General features: G+C 43.0%; 1 protein-coding gene across 2 annotated transcripts in view; it reads left to right on the forward strand.

The window, feature by feature from the left end:
• Positions 1-20,212, forward strand: part of FKBP15 (FKBP prolyl isomerase family member 15) — a 39,402-nt gene that overhangs the window by 904 nt on the left and 18,286 nt on the right. For both annotated transcript variants that reach the window (XM_060250789.1, XM_060250790.1), the window contains exons 2-16: positions 3,555-3,664; positions 4,749-4,842; positions 6,318-6,387; positions 6,876-6,950; positions 8,806-8,904; positions 11,061-11,210; positions 11,945-12,013; positions 12,767-12,910; positions 13,029-13,171; positions 15,049-15,097; positions 15,881-16,000; positions 16,926-17,022; positions 18,375-18,478; positions 18,995-19,088; positions 19,969-20,075. In XM_060250789.1, the coding sequence (XP_060106772.1) occupies positions 3,555-3,664; positions 4,749-4,842; positions 6,318-6,387; positions 6,876-6,950; positions 8,806-8,904; positions 11,061-11,210; positions 11,945-12,013; positions 12,767-12,910; positions 13,029-13,171; positions 15,049-15,097; positions 15,881-16,000; positions 16,926-17,022; positions 18,375-18,478; positions 18,995-19,088; positions 19,969-20,075 (1,525 nt within the window). The remainder of the gene's footprint in view (positions 1-3,554; positions 3,665-4,748; positions 4,843-6,317; positions 6,388-6,875; positions 6,951-8,805; positions 8,905-11,060; positions 11,211-11,944; positions 12,014-12,766; positions 12,911-13,028; positions 13,172-15,048; positions 15,098-15,880; positions 16,001-16,925; positions 17,023-18,374; positions 18,479-18,994; positions 19,089-19,968; positions 20,076-20,212) is intronic.

Here is a 20,212-nt window from a genome sequence, read left to right on the forward strand (position 1 = left end):
TACCTTATCTTATTGTAGTACTTACAAAGACTTAGTTGAGCAGTATTGTCTTCATATTTCAATTAAAGTGTTTTAAAGGGAACTCAGGATTGCTTTATGAATGGTTTTATAGGTGGGGGGCTTGATGTGAGAGAGTGCTTGCCTATGGTCACCTGTATAATATTTTCAGTGTTAAAAGGACTTCATGCACATTTCATGTTGACCCTTATAGTGATCCTATAAAGTAGACTAGTATTACCCCTATATTGCATTCTCAGATTTGTGGGACTATAATAGATTGGCTTTCGTAAAGGCCCCTAATGTGCTCATGATAGGATGAGATTTGAATTGGGATCATCCCGGATCATATCTGAGTGCTCCAATCAATCACATGATTTGGAATAAAGGGCTTCACAGGGTGTAATTGCCTTGGTGGGCTTTTCACTCCCAAGAGTTTGTGAAGCTTGCCTCAGAGCATGTGTAGTGTGTCTTTTTCTCTCAAACTCTGTTATTGATGGTGTTTAGCTTGTATATAGAACTTTCAATGTTCAAAACACATTGTCTTCTAGTAGTCATTATAAGATAGATCGGGATTGTTAGTCTTATACCCTGCTTGTGGTTTTCTGCTTGTACGTCCTTTAAAGCAAAAAGTTTTCTTCTGTCTGTATTCCAAAAGGTTGTTCCTGTGTTAGATGATTTAGACAAAGAGCAGGGGCTTTCTGTAAAATATGGAGAAATTAGGAATTGCAGTGGCAGTTTCTGACAGAGGGAGCTTTGTCTCTGAAAAGCTCATATCCCCAAAATCTTGCTGGTCTCTAAAGTGCTACTGGACTGGAATCTAAGTGCAGTGCTAAGGAGGTGAGAGTTTGTCCTGGGATCTGAACACTGCCTGTCCAGTCTTGAGCAAGCTGTATTTTGATACTCTCTAGTTTGGAATATTAATTGCTTCCATCACAGATTATTGTGAAGGTGAAACAAGTAGATACAGTCATGTCAAAGAGCTGTTAGTCCAGGAGCATCAAACATGCATCCTGGGGGCCAAGCACCTGGCTTTAATCTGCTTCCTTCTCCCTCTCTCTTGCTTCCTTCTGCATAACAGCTTGCTACAGAGCAAAGTCTATTTTCTCCATTGGCTAAGGCTCCTCCCTTGGGAGGAAGGGGTGGGGGAGGCAGAGCTTGCTTTGACAGGCTCTCTCAATCTCACAGCAGAGCTACTAAGGCAAGCCTCTCTTCCTTCTATTGGATGAGGCTTCTTCTCCTTCTGGCCCTCTGGAGAAGGACAGAAAGAGCCAGAGCTTTCTTTGCTCAGTTCCCTGGATCCCATGGGAGAGATACACCCCCCCCCTTAAGACTAATGAGTGCTAATGTTTTAAGGGTTTTTTTTAAAAAATAAAAAAAATCTTTGTGTTTGTCTGTGCTCTTCATAAAGGTTATATCTCTGCTACCTAATCTTAAATAGGTACACACATCACCTGGCCTGATATGGCTTGGCCCAACAAGGTCACATTTATGTCAGATCTGGCCTTCATAACAAATGAGTTCGACACCCCTGTGTTAGTGTATCAGTTCAAATAACCCCGTTGCCTTAAAACTTGATGGGTTGGCTGGCAGTTAATTGTCTGGACTCTGAGTGACTGTTGCAAGGACCTGAGGAGATAAACCAGGAGGTCAGATTGTGCAACAGAGAATTCTGCTTCAAAAGTGGGCGATTGCAGGAGTAGTTTACTCTGCTGACTGAAAGGAGGTAAAAGAGCCCTGCTGTCAGCCCCAGTCTGGCCAAGACCACTGCTTTAAAAGTGGAAGTAAGAAAAACCCTGAGATCGCCTCTGTGTTGCCAAAGAAGTTTGTGGTGGGTGGCTCACAGACCAGAAAGGAATTATGTGAAACCCAGAAAGAATCTTAAGGCTAATAATTTAATGTGGCAAAAGTGTTTGTGAGACAGAGCCCATTTTGTCAATTGCACCTCAGTGGTAGATATGTGGATTATGTATACATGGTGCAAACAGATATGCTTCTGTGTGTTTCATACATGTTTAATGCAAACATCTTTCTCAGCTTTAATATCAGAGGTCCTTTTACTAGAGAAGCCCAGGGAATAGTATCTATTGGAATTCTAGGATACTTTGTCTTGGGACAGAAGTTTGGACTGCTTTGAGATTGCTCTGATACTGTTGCCCCCCTCCTGACCCCCTGAAACAAGCTAGACATGTGTGGACCATGTGATGGAGCGGCCAATGAGTCTGCTTCCAAAGCCTTGCTATGTGACAGTGAGATTCCTTTCCTGACCTGATTTTCCAGGAAGAAAGCAGTTAAGTCTCAATCCCTTTTTCTCTGTCTCATTCTGTGAGTGCCATAGATACATATGCAGCAGTTGCTGGTGTCTCTCCAGTAGAAATACAAAGGAGAGCCACTTGGAGTTTGCTAGAGAGCCATTTCTGCTCACAAGGTCTTGTAGTCCTTGCAGAGATTGCTGTTTGTGCAAATATAAGGTTGCCTTTGGAAATCCAAGCTGCTATTTTGTTGCTGATACTCCATAATAGGAAGGGAGCGTGGGAGGAGGGGTTACACTTGAAAAAACTGCAAGGAAGCTTGAGTTGATAGAACTAGCAGGAAAAACATCCAGTGATCTGGGAGCTCTTGGACAGCAATGTCAGCCCCATGGCGGACGGAATATCTTTGGCAGGCAACCCATGGGTTGGTTCTTTCTGTGATGGTGCTTTTTTGTTGTTTAATTTGAGAAGGATCTCTGTTTTCGATTCCTAAAGTATTTTTTGTTGGCTGTTAGCATAGCACAGAGTATATTCTGTTGAGTTCCTCATTTAGCATCTCAAGCACCTTGTTTTTTCACTTTTAAAACTTCAAGTTTCTAGCCCTCAAGGATTGTAAGTGGGTGAGATTCTAGTCCCAGAATGAATTAACCATATGTTAGCTTCTGAATGTATGTGGAAGACAGCTGGGTTTTGGAATTCTCTGCAGTGGGGAAGCTAGCATGGCAAGAAAAGGTTTTTCAGCTTTTGTTAAACCTTATTTTTATATTGGTTAGTTTCCATGCAATCCCCAAATATTGCAATTCAGGAATTATTTTTACTTTCAATGTTCAGAAGTGGTTTTAATGTATTCTTTAAAGTGTGAGAAATTATTTTGGAGTTCCAGATATGCAGATTTGTTAAATCTGTGGCCTCAGACTAAAATAGGAGTCTGAAAAACTAGCAACATCTGTTTCATTTTTTATGATTTACTTCTAATATATATGATAAACTCAGACTCATGAAAATTTGATTTGGAATAAATTGGTTTTCAGGTAATACAGTGCTTCTGTTTTTAATAGATCAACCAAACTTTTCCTAATTTATGATTTTGGTAGTTACTTGAAGGCAACATTTTGTGGGCCAGGTATGATTCCAGGAGTTTTTTTGTATTACCGTTTTGTTTATCTGCTGATTATGTTTTTATCCGACATGTCTGCTAAGGAGTTCAGGGTAGTGTACCCGATAATGCATTTGTATTGGATGCGATTTGACAGCACATTCCAGCACCATGGCATCAAGTGAATAATGGTTTTTCTCTCCCTACAGTGCTAGGTTGGCCTCTCTCTTTGGACTGGATCAAACAGTTACAGGCACTGGAAATGAATTTTTCCAGTACACAGCACCCAAACAGCCTAAAAAGGGACAACCAGCTACTGGTGAGTAATCGTCTAAACTGCTCTTGGGTGCTGCTACACAACAGCTAAACAATCTTGTGTTCCTTTTTTGGTGTCTGATGCACAGCTGGAGCAGAGGCTAATGAAGTGGTGTCAAGCTAAGATCAGACAAAGGGGAAATTTGTCCCTGTAGTTTCTTTTTTTGGAGTTAGTTCTGTAAACAAATGCTTGAGAAACATGGGGATCAATTTTATGGAATTATTTAGAATGATAAGGTAAATACATTAATTGAAATAGAGATGTTTATTTCCAAACCTTCTGTTTAGAAATGTAAGTTTCTTTTAGAATACAGTGACATTTATATGCTGGGCAAATCTAGGAAAAGCTTGCTGTTACTGAATTCTGTTCTGCTGCTTAAAGTGATTAGAGATAGAAGAGAGCTCTCACAATATAACAGTCCAAACACTTGGAGCTGGTGTCAGAGGTCAGCATGGTGGGGCATCTGCTGAGGTCTGCAGCTAGTGGAAGGGCTATCACTGGCCAGAGATTCTTGGCCGATTAACTGCCACCAGGAATGAAAAATCAACCAATAAGTTCCTACAGTGCCACAAGAACCTCTGGAACAATTTCCCATCTCATGCTGGGAGAGTCACCTGTTGGAACACAATTATGTTGTTCTCCTTTGGCCTTTACTGAAGTCAGTTTCTCTTTAAGAACCATTTTTCAGCTTTTAATATGGAAGAGGATTCTTTTATCTGTAGTCAGCAGTGATACAGTCCTTTTATCTGTAGTGCAGGGGTACAGTTCAGAATGTTTTATGAAACCTAACCACAAGGCAGGGATGTATCTATATATGCTTGCTTGTTTTTTAAAAAAGATTTATATCCACTTTGGATCTTATGATCTGCAAGTTGGTTTGCAAACAGATTGCATACAATACATGCACCCCTCCACAGCAGCCTTTAAAATTCTAGCTGGTGGCAGAGGTTAGAGTGCCTCCCCCCCCCCCCCCCCCCCAATATTTACAATCCCCAGGAAATTTGGTGCTGTTATGTGCTAATACTTGCTGGGATACTTGCTGAATGTGAGATGAAGAGCTTGGACATTTCTTTGTGCACTTCTTCAGCTGCTGGTCCGGCATCACAGAAGTCACCTACTCCCACACCTGCTTCAGGAGCACCATCAGTCTTCATTGCTACAGCTGTTCATGCATATCGGTTGTAAGTACCATAACAGTGAGAATTGCAGTGGTTCTTTTTGCCCTTTACTTTGGCATCTTCTTATTTGCCAGTTCTGCCTATCCTGCATGAGCACTGTTTGGTTTGACCTGTCTGACTCTGCTCAGGAAAAAATGTAGCAGCACAATGGAAGCAACGCCAAAAATATATCCTAAAATAATGATGTTGGGGAATGAGGCATGTCTAAGTGAAAGAATACCTGCTTTGTGTTCAGAACCTCACTGGTTTAATCCCTGGTGCTCCAAGTTAAAATATTTCAGATAGTTGTTAGCGGAAAAGACCCTTTTTATCTTAAACCTGGAGAGTCACTGGCATCCAGGTACTAATACTGATCTAGATAGAATAGAGGTCTGACTTGATATGATGCAGTTTTGTGTGTTTATCTGTTTCCACTTAAAGGCATTGGATTTGACACTTTCCTGCTGAAAATCCTGTGTAATGCAGAAAATCTACCATAGAGTACTAAACAGGGCTGAGGGGAATCTTTAGTGGGTGCACTCCATTTTGAGCACTGTCTTAGGATTGCCAGTACGGTCTTGCTGGGTCAGGCTTGGTGTCCATCAGGTGTAGTTTTCAGTCTCCCAGATGTTGGCATAAGCAACAACCATAAATATTGTGTGCAGTATGTTGCTGTAAGATTTGATGGCATCTGTATGCTTGGATGGATTTAAATGGGGGGATGACAGATGATTGTTCATGCATGGTATATCAGTGGCTAATTCACAGATGATAAGTATTTCATTGATTATCAGCCATGATGACTGAATGGAACCATATGTTAAGGTATTGAACTTCTGAGTGACAAATAGGGAATGAGTTCTTATATGCCCTGTTTGTTTCCAGGAGTGTCTAGCTGTTCACAAATGAAATAAGAACATAAGAGAAGCCATGTTGGATCAGGCCAATGGCCCATCCAGTCTAACATTTTGTGTCACACAGTGGCCAAAAAAACCCAGGCACCATCAGGAGGTCCATCAGTGGAGCCAGGACACTAGAAGTCCTTCCACTGTGCCCCCCCAGGCATCAAGAATACAAGGTGTCACTACCCCAGACAGTTCCAACAATATGTTGTGGCTAATAGTCGCTGATGGACCTCTGCTCCATATCCAAAAGAATGTTGCGGCCCTTTCCCTGATCTGATGAGACATGATGGTATATCCCCAGGAGTTTTGGGGGCCAGGCAAGGTGTGAAGTGACATTATGTGCTATGTTGCAGTCACAGCTGGGTGAAAATATCAGCTGACATAACATCTGGGTTTTCTCCTAGTAATGTCACTTTCACGCTCACACCACTCTTCTGCTGGCCCTAGAATCAAGGACCTGGTGGGATGGCCCTGCAGCAGAAGAGTGCTCACCCCAAAGCAGGCAAATGGCATGCCTGTGTCTCATTAATGTAAGTGCCAAGTTCACTTTGGAAGCTGCTACATAACCAGATTTTTTTTCATTTTACAATTCAGTGCAAATGGGCAATATGTGAAACAAGGCAAATACGGAGCAGCTGTAGTGGGAAACCACTCAACTAAAGAGGTAAGAAATGGTGCAGTGAATCACACTAACATTTCCTTTTGCGTCTTTTTAGCATAGTTGTGATAGCTCATCAGTATCACTGAGTACCCTCTCCCCAAGTTCTAATATTTGAAAGAAGTTGGCTCTTCTCTTTTCCTTTAATATACATAATTTCATAAATCCTTTCTCATTTGTCTTCTCCCTTCTCTTTCCCCTCCCCCCCAATGGAGAAGCCCCAAATTCCTTGCTGCACAGGGAAGGTGCTCCAGTCTCTTGGTCTTTTTGGTTGCTCTTTTTCCAACTCTGATACCCTTTTTGACATAAGGTTATCAGAGCTTTACATTATAGCCTGGATATGAGTGCTAGTTGTTCAGTTGCTATGATTGCATTGGTTTAGCAGCCTTGTGTGTTCAAGTTACTATGTCATTTGTAGATGCTTTTGAATGGCTAGTCCATTGGTTTCTGTTCACTTTCCCCCTTTTCTCCCTTCTATCTCTTATGGAATCCAGTATAGGATCCTTCTTTATATCAATCAGCAGCAGCAGGTCACAGCAGCCAGGATCCATTCAGGGTTTGTACTCACGGTAAGCCTTAGAGCTATGAACTACCTACCGAGTTGGATCCTGTGGAGTCATTCTGCTAATTGTGGTACTTTTCTCTGGATCAAGGAACCTTCTGCTGGTAAGAGACTGTTGTGTCAGCAGACATTTCTTCAAGCTAGAGAGAAGCTCCACTGTTTGCAGAATAGATTTGTGGGTTCCAGCCTGTTTCAACTTTTTTCCTTCAGTAAACTGTTAAGCATGTATGATAGGTCGACTGTATGTATTTTGAAACTGGTTTCCTTTTGCTTCTTAATTTAAAAAAAATCCTAATTACTTTTTTGATCTAGACCAGGCTTTTAAGACAGTTTTTGAATCTTAAAAATAAAATATTTAAATTACAGAAAGCCTAAATATCAGTGCAACCAAGTGATAGAAATGATAGAAAAAACCCCCCAAATCACAGTGGGGAGTTTTTTAATCCATAGATTATACTTTCTGTGTGTAAAGACACATTTCTTTTTTCATGTATGATTCTCTCCCCCACCTTAAATCAGTAGTATTCACTCTCTGGCTTGTGGAGAACCACATTCTCAATTATCATTAACTGAAAGAGCAACATTTACTTCTGCCTCTGGCATGAGGCCTTAGGGAGGTTTGTAGCTGACCTTCCTTCAGCAGTGGCTGTTTCAAGGTGGGAACCACCTGCTGACCAATACTCCCTATAAGCTGTGGAGTCTTGTGAGCAAAAATTCTAATTTATGAGCTATTGGCATTAAAGTTATGAGCTACTGCAGATATCAGTTTGCTCTGGGGCCATTTTTCCTGAGCTGAGACAAAACTGTGTGAGCCAGAGGCTAAAAAACTGTAAGCTAGCTCATAGCCGCTGCCAGTCTGAGAAGACAATACTGACTTTGATGGACCGAGGGTCTGATTCAGTATAAGGCAGCTTCATATGTCCATATATGTCCATATTAACTCAGCTTAGAGGAAACACTGCTGCTGACCACGTCCCACTGGGCAAGAGCCTTGCCCACCTTACTGGGACATGGGGCAGGTGCAGTACTGTGGAATTGCGCTCAGAAAAGCCACACATTGCATGTCAAAGAGACACAGGTGGCTGCTCCAAAGTCACTGAGTGAGTATCACTGCCTGAAGGATAATTGTAGTAGTCCGCTGTAGTGGAAATAGACAGGAGACTTTGTCATCTTGAAGACTTAACAGGTTTTTATACTAGCATAAACTTCCATGAATGAGAGCCTGGATTGTTGAGTGCATATAGTTAGACATCAAGAGCCAAAGTTGCAGTTGTGAAACGCAAGCTGTAAACAGTAGAGTTGGAGGAGGTTATATAATGCAGGAGATACAAGGTAATAAGCCATTGTATGCAAAATTCAAATGTCATGACAAATAGTACAGAGACAATTCACAGCAGTAGTTATTGTTGGTAATGCAGTTTCCCTGGTCTTGCTAAGCTGGTTAACACCTGCAGTGACTGAGGAAGTCCAAGTCCTGGTTAAGTCCTTAGGAGATGGCAGCTTTTCAACTTTTTCATACCACTTGCTTTTTAAAAGAAAAAAAAAACCCTCTCCAGCAATACACACAGATGAAAAACTTAGTTGCTTCAGCAGAACCAGTGTGATGTGGTGGTTGGAGTGCTGGGCTAGGATCTGGGACACAGGTTCAGATCTGCATTCTGCCATGGAAGCTTGCTGGATAGTCTTGGGCCAGTCACATGCTCAGTGTAGCCTACCTCACAGGGTTGTTCTGAGGATAAACGGAGGAGAAGAGAATGATGTGAGTTGTTTTGGGTTCTCGTGGAAAAAGGCAGAGTATAGATGAAGTTAAATAAACCCATCTGCCATTTTGAATGTTGGTGGCTTTCTGCTTCCATTCACAGGTCCAGCCCAACAACTACAGTACATTTTATGATGATCAGAGGCAAAATTGGTCCATTATGTTTGAGTCAGAAAAGGCAGCCGTGGATTTCAGTAAACAGGTGTGTGGAAATATGTGCTTCACTGGGTGGAAGGAGGCTACCTAGTGAAAATCTCTAATTACTAGTACTCAATTATATAAATACGAACCTCTGAGCAAATGTTTCTGGTCATGTGTTTGACTTCCCAAAGTTAATTTCCTTTGCCCTGGGACAGCAGAGTTTTTGTTTATAACTAACACATACTTTGCTCAGAAGCAATAAATGCTTCACATACCTAAAGGCCTTGCAGTAAAAACTGTGTTCCTTTGTGTGGAACAAGGCAAGGGAAGTAGATCTGGATTCAACTTCTGCCTAACCTGGAACAAGATGCTGCTAGCAAACAAAGACTGGGCACAGGGAAGGTGGAGGAGGCAAGGGCGGCCCGACACCCCATGGCTCCCTAGGCCGACTCGCTGCCTGGAGCCCTCCTCCACTCTGCGGCCTCCCCCCCCCCCCCCGCGCCTCCTCCTCCTCCCTCCCTTCCCCATAGCATGTTAATTTCAAAGCCGGAACGGGCTCTAGTGCCTCATTCCAGCTATTTAAAGCCCCCTCCCACCTCCTCCTCCCTCCCTCCCTTTCCCACAGCATGTTAATTTCAAAGCGCCCCCCCCCAACCATCGGGAAAACTGCACCGTGGGGCCGCACTCCCAGTCTGTCAGTAGCAGTCTCCTGAAAGGGCAGTCCCGCGGCTGCTGATTCTTCCCCTCCCCACTTTCTGGATTGAGAGGAGTCAGCTCAGCAGCCACGGGACTGCCCTTTCAGGATGCTGCTCCTGACAGACTGGGAGCGTGGCCCTGCGGTGCAGTTTTCCCGATCACTGTGTGTGTGTGGGGGGGACTTTGAAATTAACATGCTGTGGGGAAGGGAGGGAGGAGGAGGAGGTGTGGGGGGGCAAACTAGGTGGTTGGGGGGAGAGGCCAATTTTGCCGCCCCTGCCCTGCCGGTGCCCTAGGCAACCGCCTAGTTTGCCTAGTGGGGCAGCCAGCCCTGGGAGCAGGGATGAGATGGAGGCAGTGATTTGTTTTGTGGGAAGACTTGAGAAGATGCAAGAGAGAAGATTGATTGGATTTTTTTTTTTTATTCCTAATGCATTTTTGGTGTCTTCACCAGGGGAATTAATTCAGCAATGCACTATTTTATTTTCTTCTAGTGTATCATATAGAAGAACTGAATCTCTGAATACAGCTAGAGAGATAGTTTTGTAGGTATGGCGTATTAGATGGAAATGGAAGTTTAAATCATAATTTCATCTTTTCCACTTTCTTGTTTGCTGGTGGTTCTCCCCTCCCCGTTTAAGGACCAAAAACAGCTACAGTGTCGCCTTGCTATCCAGGTCTGAGAGCAGGGCTAACCCACAAGCTTTCATAATTGCCAGGCCATCATTGTATGTGACCCATTTTGTGTGTGTGTGTTTTTAAATGTGAGAATATATGTGCACCTGGAAGTCATGGTGACCTCTGATAACTGACCCTAACAGGGGGCCTGGAGAGTATTCCGAGAGGTGGCTGAATAAAATCTGGCCCTACCCTCCCAGCTCTGGTATTCCAAGGAGGTCTCCCATCCAAGTAGTTGCCAGAGTGAACCTTGTTTAGTTTCCAAGATCTAATGAGATCAGGCTTGCCTGGGCTATCCAAGTCAGCATATGTGACCCATTCTTAACCTGTTGCTGTCTAGATGTCATCATTGGACATCTGGCTGGTTACCCTGTAGTTCATGCTCTGAATCAGGACCTGCTGTGGGCTGAAGGCCTGATAGGCAAAAGGATATGATTACTTTATACTGAGGTACACAATCGACCATGCAACATGGGACAGTCTGTTACGCAGTCTTGAAGCTCTCTGGGACAAGAAACATTAAAAAAAATCGTGCTGAGTTTTTCAGGACAGCAGGTTTAACACCAAGCCATGTTCCCCATACTCACTTAAACTGAAAGCTCTCTAGGGCAAGGATCTACCCTTTTCAGCTTGTGCTTTAAAGCACCATATGCCCTTGTGGCACACTCTAAATGCATACCAGGCAGCTTATGCTGGCATCTAAACCTCCTTCAAAAGGGCAATGTATCACTTCCCACCCCCCAAAGTACAGTAAGTGAGCTCAGTCCTTGGCTAGTTTTTGTTGTTGTGGCCACTGATGTGGACCAGGGTTACAGAAGACATTGTTTTCCCCCCCTTTTGTAGCTGTGCATTGCCAAATATAACAGCATTCCTTCTCCTGATTCGGTGCTGCATCAGGATCTGATTGTTGGAGAAGGTCAAGGTGTGGAAATAGGAGACTCCCTGGAGGTTGCTTTTACAGGCTGGCTATTCCAGAACTGCGGACTAGGACAGGTAAAACTGGGAAGAGGGCTTGATGTTTTATTTCTGTTGGTAGTCATGGAACACTTTTCAATAGCCTTGGGGGGAAGAATGCATTACCCATGTTGACTCAGTGGAGATTTGAACAATCCAGCTTCCCCCAGAAAACCCAGATGCTCTTTAAGCCACTTCTCCTAACGGGATGTGAGTAAACTTCTGCTGAGGGATGCTAAAGTGTAAGTTCTTATCTCTTGCATCCAATGGCCTGCAGGTAAAACTGTTGAATGTTCTCAGTGGTGGGTATTGGGATTTTCATCCAGTTTCTGTAATTGACTGACTTGGCTGCAAATTTGTGCCCCAGGTGAAGACACATGCTGCCAAGTTCTGAGTCACCATGTGAAAATTTTATTTTCCCAGGCCTTTTTGTGGAATCCTTTTTCATTGGAAATGCTGGGGATTGGATCTGTGAATTTCAGTGTGCAAAACTGTGCACTGCTTAGTTATAGTGTCTTTATGGGTAAGCTTGAATCCCCCAGTCTGACGTGGAAGGCCTGATGACCCCTGAGAGTCCATTGTGGTTATTTCCTAAACATCTGAGCCTGCTTCGGCGGGGAGGGTGGGATAAAAATTCAATAAAATAAAATAAATTTTGCTGTGGTGAAAGATCAGAGTGATTTGCTAAAGTTTAAATGTCAGGATTTGAAACTGTTCATCCCGTATTAAGAATAACTAAGTGCCATGTTACCATTACTCTTCACTATCAACAGGTGTTTGACTCAAATGTCAACAAAGACAAGCTCCTACGTCTGAAGTTGGGCTCTGGGAAAGTCATAAAGGTAGGTATTCTAACATCATGATTGAGTGGGTTCCCCCCTACTCTTCATTTCTAAATTATCAATATAGTGGCAGTTTCTTTGAGAAGTCTAGAAGAGAAATAAAATGGCTGAGCCCAAACCCATATTCTGATCAATGTGAAACCTATTATTCCAATTTGGTCATCTTCAGAGGTCCTGTTTTGGGTGTCCCACCATCTAAAGCTAGATGGGTGACAACCTCAGAAAGGGCCTTTTTGGTCATGGTAGAAAAACTTTAGAATTCTCTCTCCAGGGATATTCATCTGTCTCCATGTATCTTCTGTCAGAGGGTGAAGACATTTTTGTTTTGTCTAGTTGTACCCTCAGTAACTATTACTGGCCCTCTTCCCTGGTTGTTCTTATGTGCTTGTACATTTTTATTGACTTGTTTATTTCAAATATACTTTATTTTAGATAATATTTTAATGTTGTAATGTTCTGATGTATACTGCCTTGGGTTACCCTATTTGACCTGCACAGAAATGTTTTCAATAATAAATAAATATCCCCACTGTGTAACTGCTTTTTAAAGTTTTTGCATAAGTGTTAAATGCTTGTCAAACACTTCTGCAGAACCATAACATCCACCCATCCTTGGTACTTCTATGCTCTGTTAATTCCTCATGAGTAAGAGCACTTGGAATTGTTATGGACTATTAAATGTGTTTGGTACTATTTGTTTTCAGTCTCTTTTTTTTGTGCATGTGTGTCGTTCTTGTGTTTTTGGTCCTAAAGGGCTGGGAAGAAGGGATGATTGGTATGAAGAAAGGAGGAAGGCGCTTTCTCCTTGTTCCATCAGCACTAGCTTATGGGTCACAGGGGGTAGCCAATCGCATTCCTCCAGACTCAACCTTGGCCTTTGAGGTGGAAGTCAAACGGGTGAGTAGCTCTTTCCGGATACATAACCCTTGTGGGGTTTCTTTGAATACCCAGGTGCCTGTGATCTGTTACTGGCCAGGTAACAAGGCTACATGGCGTGTGACTTTTGTTCCCTTAGGTGAGGCTTGTAAAGGACTCTGGCTCCAATGGACAGAACCTAGGCCACAGGGATTCTCTTGTGCCTTCCCCTGGACCAAACCAAGAAAATCCCTGCACAGAGCCAGCAGGATCACTTCCCTCAACGCTACCTCCAAAACCAGGGTGAGAAAACCAAGTGGTTTAAGAACTTACAGCAAAGCAAGACAAACCTATCTTATGTTGCATATAAACCGCTGCCTCTGTGTTAGAATTTGGCATTGATAATAAGGTCCTTCTGGATCTGACTGAATCATCTCCTGCTGCGTTGTTCTGTTTCCAGACAGCCAGATGACTTTAGGTCCCCAGCAGTAGGGCATGAATAATAGTAATAATAACAATAACAATTGTTGTTGTTGTTGAATCACCTCATCCCAGCCAATGCTGGGCTCTAGGCAATGAACAACAAAAGGTACACATAAAATCAATAAAACCAGTAATTTAAAACAGTTGCAACCCAATGAACATACTTTATAGTGTACCGTAATTCTGCTTTCCAGGCATTGGGAGCAGTTCCTTCGTTAAGTAGAGTGGAGGGGTGGGGGGTGCCAGCCCAGCAGCCTTCGCTGTCCTCAAATAAAAGCCTGGTGGAACATCTCTGCTTTACAGGCCCTGTGGAATTGTAAAAGATCCCACAGGGCCCTGGTGTCTTCTGGAAGAGAGTTCCATCAGGTTGAGGCCAGGACTGAAAATGCAGTGGCTCTACTCTGTTCTCCCCCAGAATCACTTGGTGGGGGATGCTGCCTTTGAGGCTGGTGGTTTCATTTAGCTTTTATGCCAATAGACTTCTCTGCCATCAATTTGTCTAATCATTTTTTAAAAAAATAAGCACAGTATTATCCTAAACCTTTTTGAATTGTGGCTGCAGTGGATCTGTATGTTCTGAATTGTTGTATATTCATCCTCTTTGCAGTTGTGCTGGGGAAGGGGGTCTCTGCAGATTTTTGGAAATTGTGGGATATCTCCTTGGTTTCAAAGCAGATGGTGGGTCAGTGTAGATAGAATTCTGCCCATCCGTATCCATGTCTGATGCTCTCTTCCTTTTCTAGTGTGACCAGATACCCCATTTTCTTGCCTGCTTCAGCCTTGGGTTTGCTCTTAACAAGTGTTCTAGCTTGCTTGAAGTACTAAGTGCATTCAGACTTCACAGTGAACAGTGGTTTATTCAACACTGTGCTTAATCTAAGAGACGTAAGTTACAACGCCAGGTTTGTGTGTCTGACCCTTTCAGTAGGGAAGATGTCCTTTCTAATATTGCCATCTCTGTGGCATAGCAGTTGCAAGGGACAATGAATTCAGTTATTACAATGGACTACAATTAGCGCAGACTGGTTAACGAACATTCATTTAAAATTCTGGTTTCGTTCCAGTCAACAGCCCCAGTTTGTTTAGCCAGTTGCTTTCAGACTTCACAGCTAACTGGGGTTTGACCAAATCATGGTTTATCACAATGTCTCAATGTGGCCAGTGTTTCAAGCAAATTAGAAAAATCATTTGGAGAAAGCCTAATGCTGAAGCTGGTGATGAAATGGTGCAAATCGTGCAGAGAAGAGGAGAGGCATATGATCCCACATAGTAACTTGTCAAGGGTGAATTTTGTTCTCTTTGTGATTCCTTAACCATAAGAGCAACTCTGCCTATCAGACCAGTGGACTTCCATCAGCTGACTAGACCTCAAGAAGGGGACAGAGGTCAAATCCTCCCCCTGCTAGCCCTCAGAGGTATATTACCTTCAGAGATGAATGGATCTCTCTTATGTAAACTGTCCACTTTGACAGGTAGTGGCTGTCACCCATCTCAGTGCAGCAAGCACTGCAAGTTAGTTATATGAATAAGTAGGATCAGCCTTTCTTCATCATACCCTGTTGTTTTGACAAAGGGCAAGTGATTCTGCTGGTGACCAGTTTGCTTAATTGGGTAATGTTTGAGTACATCAAGCATTTTAAGATCCCTAGAATGCTTCTGCAGAGCACAGAAATATTAAGCTCCTTTCTGTCTTTCAGAGAGCCTGCTGTGCGGGTGAAATCCAACTCCATTAGTGAGCAGCTGGCGGTAAGTCCCCAGCTTAACCAAACATCTATATTTGAAGGGTAGGTTGGCTGTTCTTTGTATCTATGTGCATGTGCACCTGGAAGTCACGGCAACCTCTGGTGACTGACCCCTACTGGGTGCCTGGAGGATATTCAGGGAGGTGACTAAATAAAGCCTGCCCCTGCCTCCTGACTGCTGATATTCCAAGGTTTCCCATCCAAGTACTTGCCAGAGTCGACCCTGCTTAGCTTCTGAGATTTGGCTTGCCTGGGCTATCCAGGCCAGTGCTATATTTAAGAAATTTGATGTAAGGTTTTCAACCAAAAGAGATTTAGATTAGAACCCTAAATACTAGCATGGTTCTCTTAATTAATAGTGCCTTCTGGCAGGATATGTGTGGTTGAGTTGTTTGGGGAACATAAATTACCTTTTTTTTGCAAATACTGTGATTTCTCTGTGTTATAAAAGAATACGTGGAAGGATGAACAAAGCAGTCTTTGTTTCTGGTAATTGAATCACTGGTAGCTGGAATTTGATTGCAGCATCAGAGAAACACTTGTAATAATGGGCAATCGATGGGAAAAAAACTTAACAAGAAAATGTCATACTGTTGTGAGTGGGGCGAAAAGTTGCCTTTTAAAAGTCCCCATATTCTACCAGTCAATAGTATAAGTATTCATGAATGTCAGTGGAAAATGTTCTTACCACGTCCTAAGAAAAATAAATGGTATCTTGTCATGCCCTGCAGTAACCATTTCTCTTTGGAAGAGCAAGCAGTGTTAACCCTGTTTCCTCTTTCCCCAGAATCCTGACGTAGCAAAAGCAAAGCTGATTTCACGGATGGCAAAGATGGGGCAGCCCATGTTGCCTTTCCTTGCAGGCACAACTCCAGCTCAGCTTGACTCAAGCGATTCAGAGATGGAGGTGGGTTTGCTTGAGAGGCTATTGGAGGTGGGGCTGCTGCTATTGCTGCCGAGACTGGAAAGCCAATCCTATGACATTCAAAACGGGTTGCAGGGGCTTAAGCAGGCTCAGGTAGAAGTTCTTGGTGGGATGTTCCTGCATGTCTTCCTGCCTTTAAATGGGATTTAAAACAAAATAATTCTGATTTTTCCTGATCCTTGGGGTGGAACAAGCTAGGAACTCTACCAGCATCCTGTAATTATGAGTTGCTATTTAAGCCCTGCTAGGTCACTGTTCCTAATCAGGCCGTCTGTTGAATTAGTTGTTCTCAAAGTGGAAGGCACACTGTTCAGTCAGCTTGCTAGTTGCAGCCCAAAGTCAACACTGTACTTCTGAGATCCCTGGTGTAAAAGGAAATGAGGCATCTTCAGCTTCTCCCACCATTTCGCTTCCCTTAACACACCTGACTTATTACCTATTTAAGCAGGTGGGGTTGGATGGTGAGAGGTGGGCAACAGGATCAGGGAAGATACAGCTTGAAGATGCTGTGGCTTTCTTATCTCCCAGTGTACCAGAAGGAAAGATCCAACATAAATTGTGCAATGAGATCTGGCAACCCTTCCTTAGGACCAAGTTCTGTTGGTAGCAGGGTCTGGTTATTTTTATCACTTACCCATCTCATCTTATTTGCTACACTTATAACCTGCTGAGACTCAAGGTGGACTAGAAAATATAATAAACCATTCATAAGCATAAGACGTCCAGTAAACAAGACAGAAGGTTTACCAAGTTAGAAAACAATTGCAAACGCTGCCTAAGGCATGACATACCATCATACAGAGAGTGGGTTACAAAGGCAGAAGGCAGTGCAATAAAATCAAGGTGCTACATGCATACAAGATGATGGATATACGCAATAAACATTTTGTCTGGCTTTTCCCCCCAGGACCCAAATTCCTTGCGAGGAGTAGCAGCAACGCCAGTGGCAACCTCCCCCTTGAAGCCATCCCCTCAGACAACCCTGCCTCAGATGACAGCAAATGGTAAGGAGCTGGGAAGGTTCAGGGCTGCATGTTCTTGAGGCAAATCTCAATCAGCTGCTTGCTCAAGTCTCATGAAATAAGTTGGCAACATTTAATTCTCCCCAGAGCAGCAATGATCTGATGGACATATGTTGTCTGTTGTCCTTCCTCTCCCCTGCCCTGAGATCTTGAAGTGTGCATGTGTGTTTACCTGCATACATAAAGGACCATGAGAACAGAGGCAGAGAGAGAGCTGTTCTCTTAAGATGTTTTCTTGCCTACAACTCCCATCAGCCCCAGCCAGCATGGCCAATGGCTGGGGCTGATGGGAGTTGTAGGCAAAAAACATCTGGAGAGCCACTGTTCCCCACCACTGCAGCTGTTCACTTAGCACTGGGCCAGCTGTCCTTTGTGGGCAGTATTTGCTCTAGCCATGCACCGACTGAAGATGAACATTAGAAAGCAACAGTGGGTGGGCCTCAAGCACCATTTGTATTGGGCCAGGTGCAAACTTGCAGTGTATTCTTCCTGTCTGTCTCCCCACCACTGCCCCACAGTCAGGATCTTGAAGGCAAGATGCTAAGAAAAATGGTAGATTGTCCTAGGTGATCTTGAGTTTTGCCTGGAGCGTAGCTGAATACTGGAGTTTGTATAAATTTATTAAATATATATATTTCATTTTTTAATCCAGGTTTTGCTAGTTTTGTTAGTCATGGGAGCAGGGAGGATTGAGGACATGAAGCCTTCCTTCCTAACCATTTGGAACCCTTTATTATGATATTTGTATTTTGCTTTTCTACATGTAGTTGAGCTCAGTGCAGTTCTCATGACGTTATTCAGCACACATGTTACAATCTGAACAGCAGTATGCCTCTGTAGATTTAGACACCTTTCTGGATTCACAAATTATAGTAAACATGTTTTCTTCAAAGCTGTAACAACTAGAAGCTTAGTTTTTTAAAACTATGTTTTGGAGGCATCTTGATTCTGCACCTACTGCTGTCCCATGGACACTCACTAAATGGCAGCTTACCTTGTTCCTAACTTCTATAGCTGTGCTGTATGATCAGTGCCTGTTATTGCTATGGAGCATGTTGCAATTGTCTTCATCACTGTTCATCTGGTGGTGTTTCAGTTGCCACCTCTGTCCTAGTAAATCTTTATAGCTTATCTCAGGCTAGGAATAGAGGAATGGGGGATGCGATTGATAGCATTGGGCCAGGAATAATGTAGGCTGGTGTGACAATGCTGTGCATATGTGAAATGTGCAGAGCAATGGAGAGGGGCGGGCTGGGGCACATTTCATCTACCATAACAAGTGTAGCCTATCTGTATGGAGTTGAGCAATGTAAATATCTCTGGTTTCTTCTTAGTGGCTCCGCCTGCTGTTTCGGGGCTGCAGATGTCCTCTGGTGCCATAATGCCTGCAACCCTTCAGTCGCATTCAGTTGTTCCTGGGACAGCCCAAGGCTTTCAGGTACAGAGATGCTAGCTGCTGGAGCTTTATTATCAGAAGATGCTGCATTTAGAGCACTTCTCTCCATCTGTCCCCCAACACACATGCTAAAGACTTTCATGGCATTGCCACCCTGATGCATTGCTTCTTTTGCGGTCAAGAAAATTATACTCAGATTTAGGAAGTGTGGCTTCAAATCATGCCTTTGCTATGGATTCAATTCCTTGCCTTCTCTCAGCCTCAGTTCCTCATCTGTGAGAGGAAAACTAAGCATCCTGCCTGATAGCCTGAGAATGATCACAAAAGTAGTGATGCATTATGGAAATCAAAAATGCTAAATCAGTGAGGCTTTGATTTTAAAGCTCTCAGCTGAACAGAAATAGTTTGTCCCTTTAACATTATTGGTATTCCAGCTGTTGTGGATTCAAAAGCTGGCCTTGCATCCTGGACTCCACTGACTTATTTAGACTTGAAGCTTATGAATTGTGCTGGTAAAATATTTTCAGTGCCTAACTCTTCTTACCCTTGCTCCTTCAGCCGTATTCAGGGGTGACGTATGCTTACCCACAAGCCACTCCTGCAGCTTCTCAGCTCCAGCCTGTTAGGTCAATGTACCCTTCTCCTTTTCAAGGTATGCTAAAAAAAATGTGTAGCAAGTGTGTAATGGAGAACTATTCTGAACTGAGTGTGTTGGAAGCCCCTAATTCAAATCTCTTCTCAGAGGCCTCTGGCAAGCCACTCTCAGCCTCACCAGCACAATTGTCCTTCTGCACTGACTGACTGTCCACTTCCATTCACAATGCCTTCCTATGCATCTGGCACACTTCTCAGCATGGTTGTGCTTTCTGAGGTGGGAAAAGCCAGCCTGCAACCCAAGACCCTTTTCAAGTGTTTCCGTTCCCACTCACTGCCCACCCCTAACTTTGAAATTCCCTGTCCCAAGCAGTGTGTCAAGCCCTTTTCATTGCTACCTTTCCAAAGGGCCACTATTTTGGAATGCTTTATAAACTATTTTGTTGGATTTTATTGCTGTCGGCTGATTGTGAAGTGTTGGGAGAGGAGAAAACTACTCACTATTGCTGTGTGATATGTCACATTCTTGACAAATTAATGGTGATAGATAAAATATCATACACTGAAAAGCAGGGATAATCAAAATTGTGTTTCCAACTTCTTAGAAAAAATAGTTACTATTTGTGCTATATGTAGACTCTGCAAGGAAGTAGTGGAACAGACTTTTAAAATTCAGCTCAGTAATTACTTAGAATGATTTTTTTTAAAGTAAGATTTTGAATTTGATGCCCAGTATCCATTCTAAAGATTAGCAGAGTAAAGTGATGGGACATGTTGTCTTTTTCTATACACATTTTTCAGATTAATAGACTTAACACCACAGTATATGTTTGCTGATACTTATATTTGTCCCATTTCTGTAACCCTGAAAACCTGTAAACCTAAAATATGAAAAGCTTTCTAAAAACTGGCATGCTGTTTTTCCCCCATTGCTGCAGTTGGAGACATTGGTTCATTCCTGATGACAGAGGCCAGGCAGCAAAACACAGAAATCCGTCTGGCTGTTGGCAAAGTGGTCGATAAATTAGATAATCTAGCAGACAAGGTAATGGGATTCTTAAAGTCTACATAAGAATGAATTTAGACCAAATGTCTACTTTCATCAGACAGTTACAGGCACCTGGGAAGTTCATAAACAGGATACTGATGTTTCAGTGTTTCTGTTGGTAGTCCAAAATCTGG

Source organism: Heteronotia binoei, chromosome 12 (assembly GCF_032191835.1).
Source record: "Heteronotia binoei isolate CCM8104 ecotype False Entrance Well chromosome 12, APGP_CSIRO_Hbin_v1, whole genome shotgun sequence".
In the NCBI taxonomy this organism is placed as follows: Eukaryota; Metazoa; Chordata; class Lepidosauria; order Squamata; family Gekkonidae; genus Heteronotia; species Heteronotia binoei.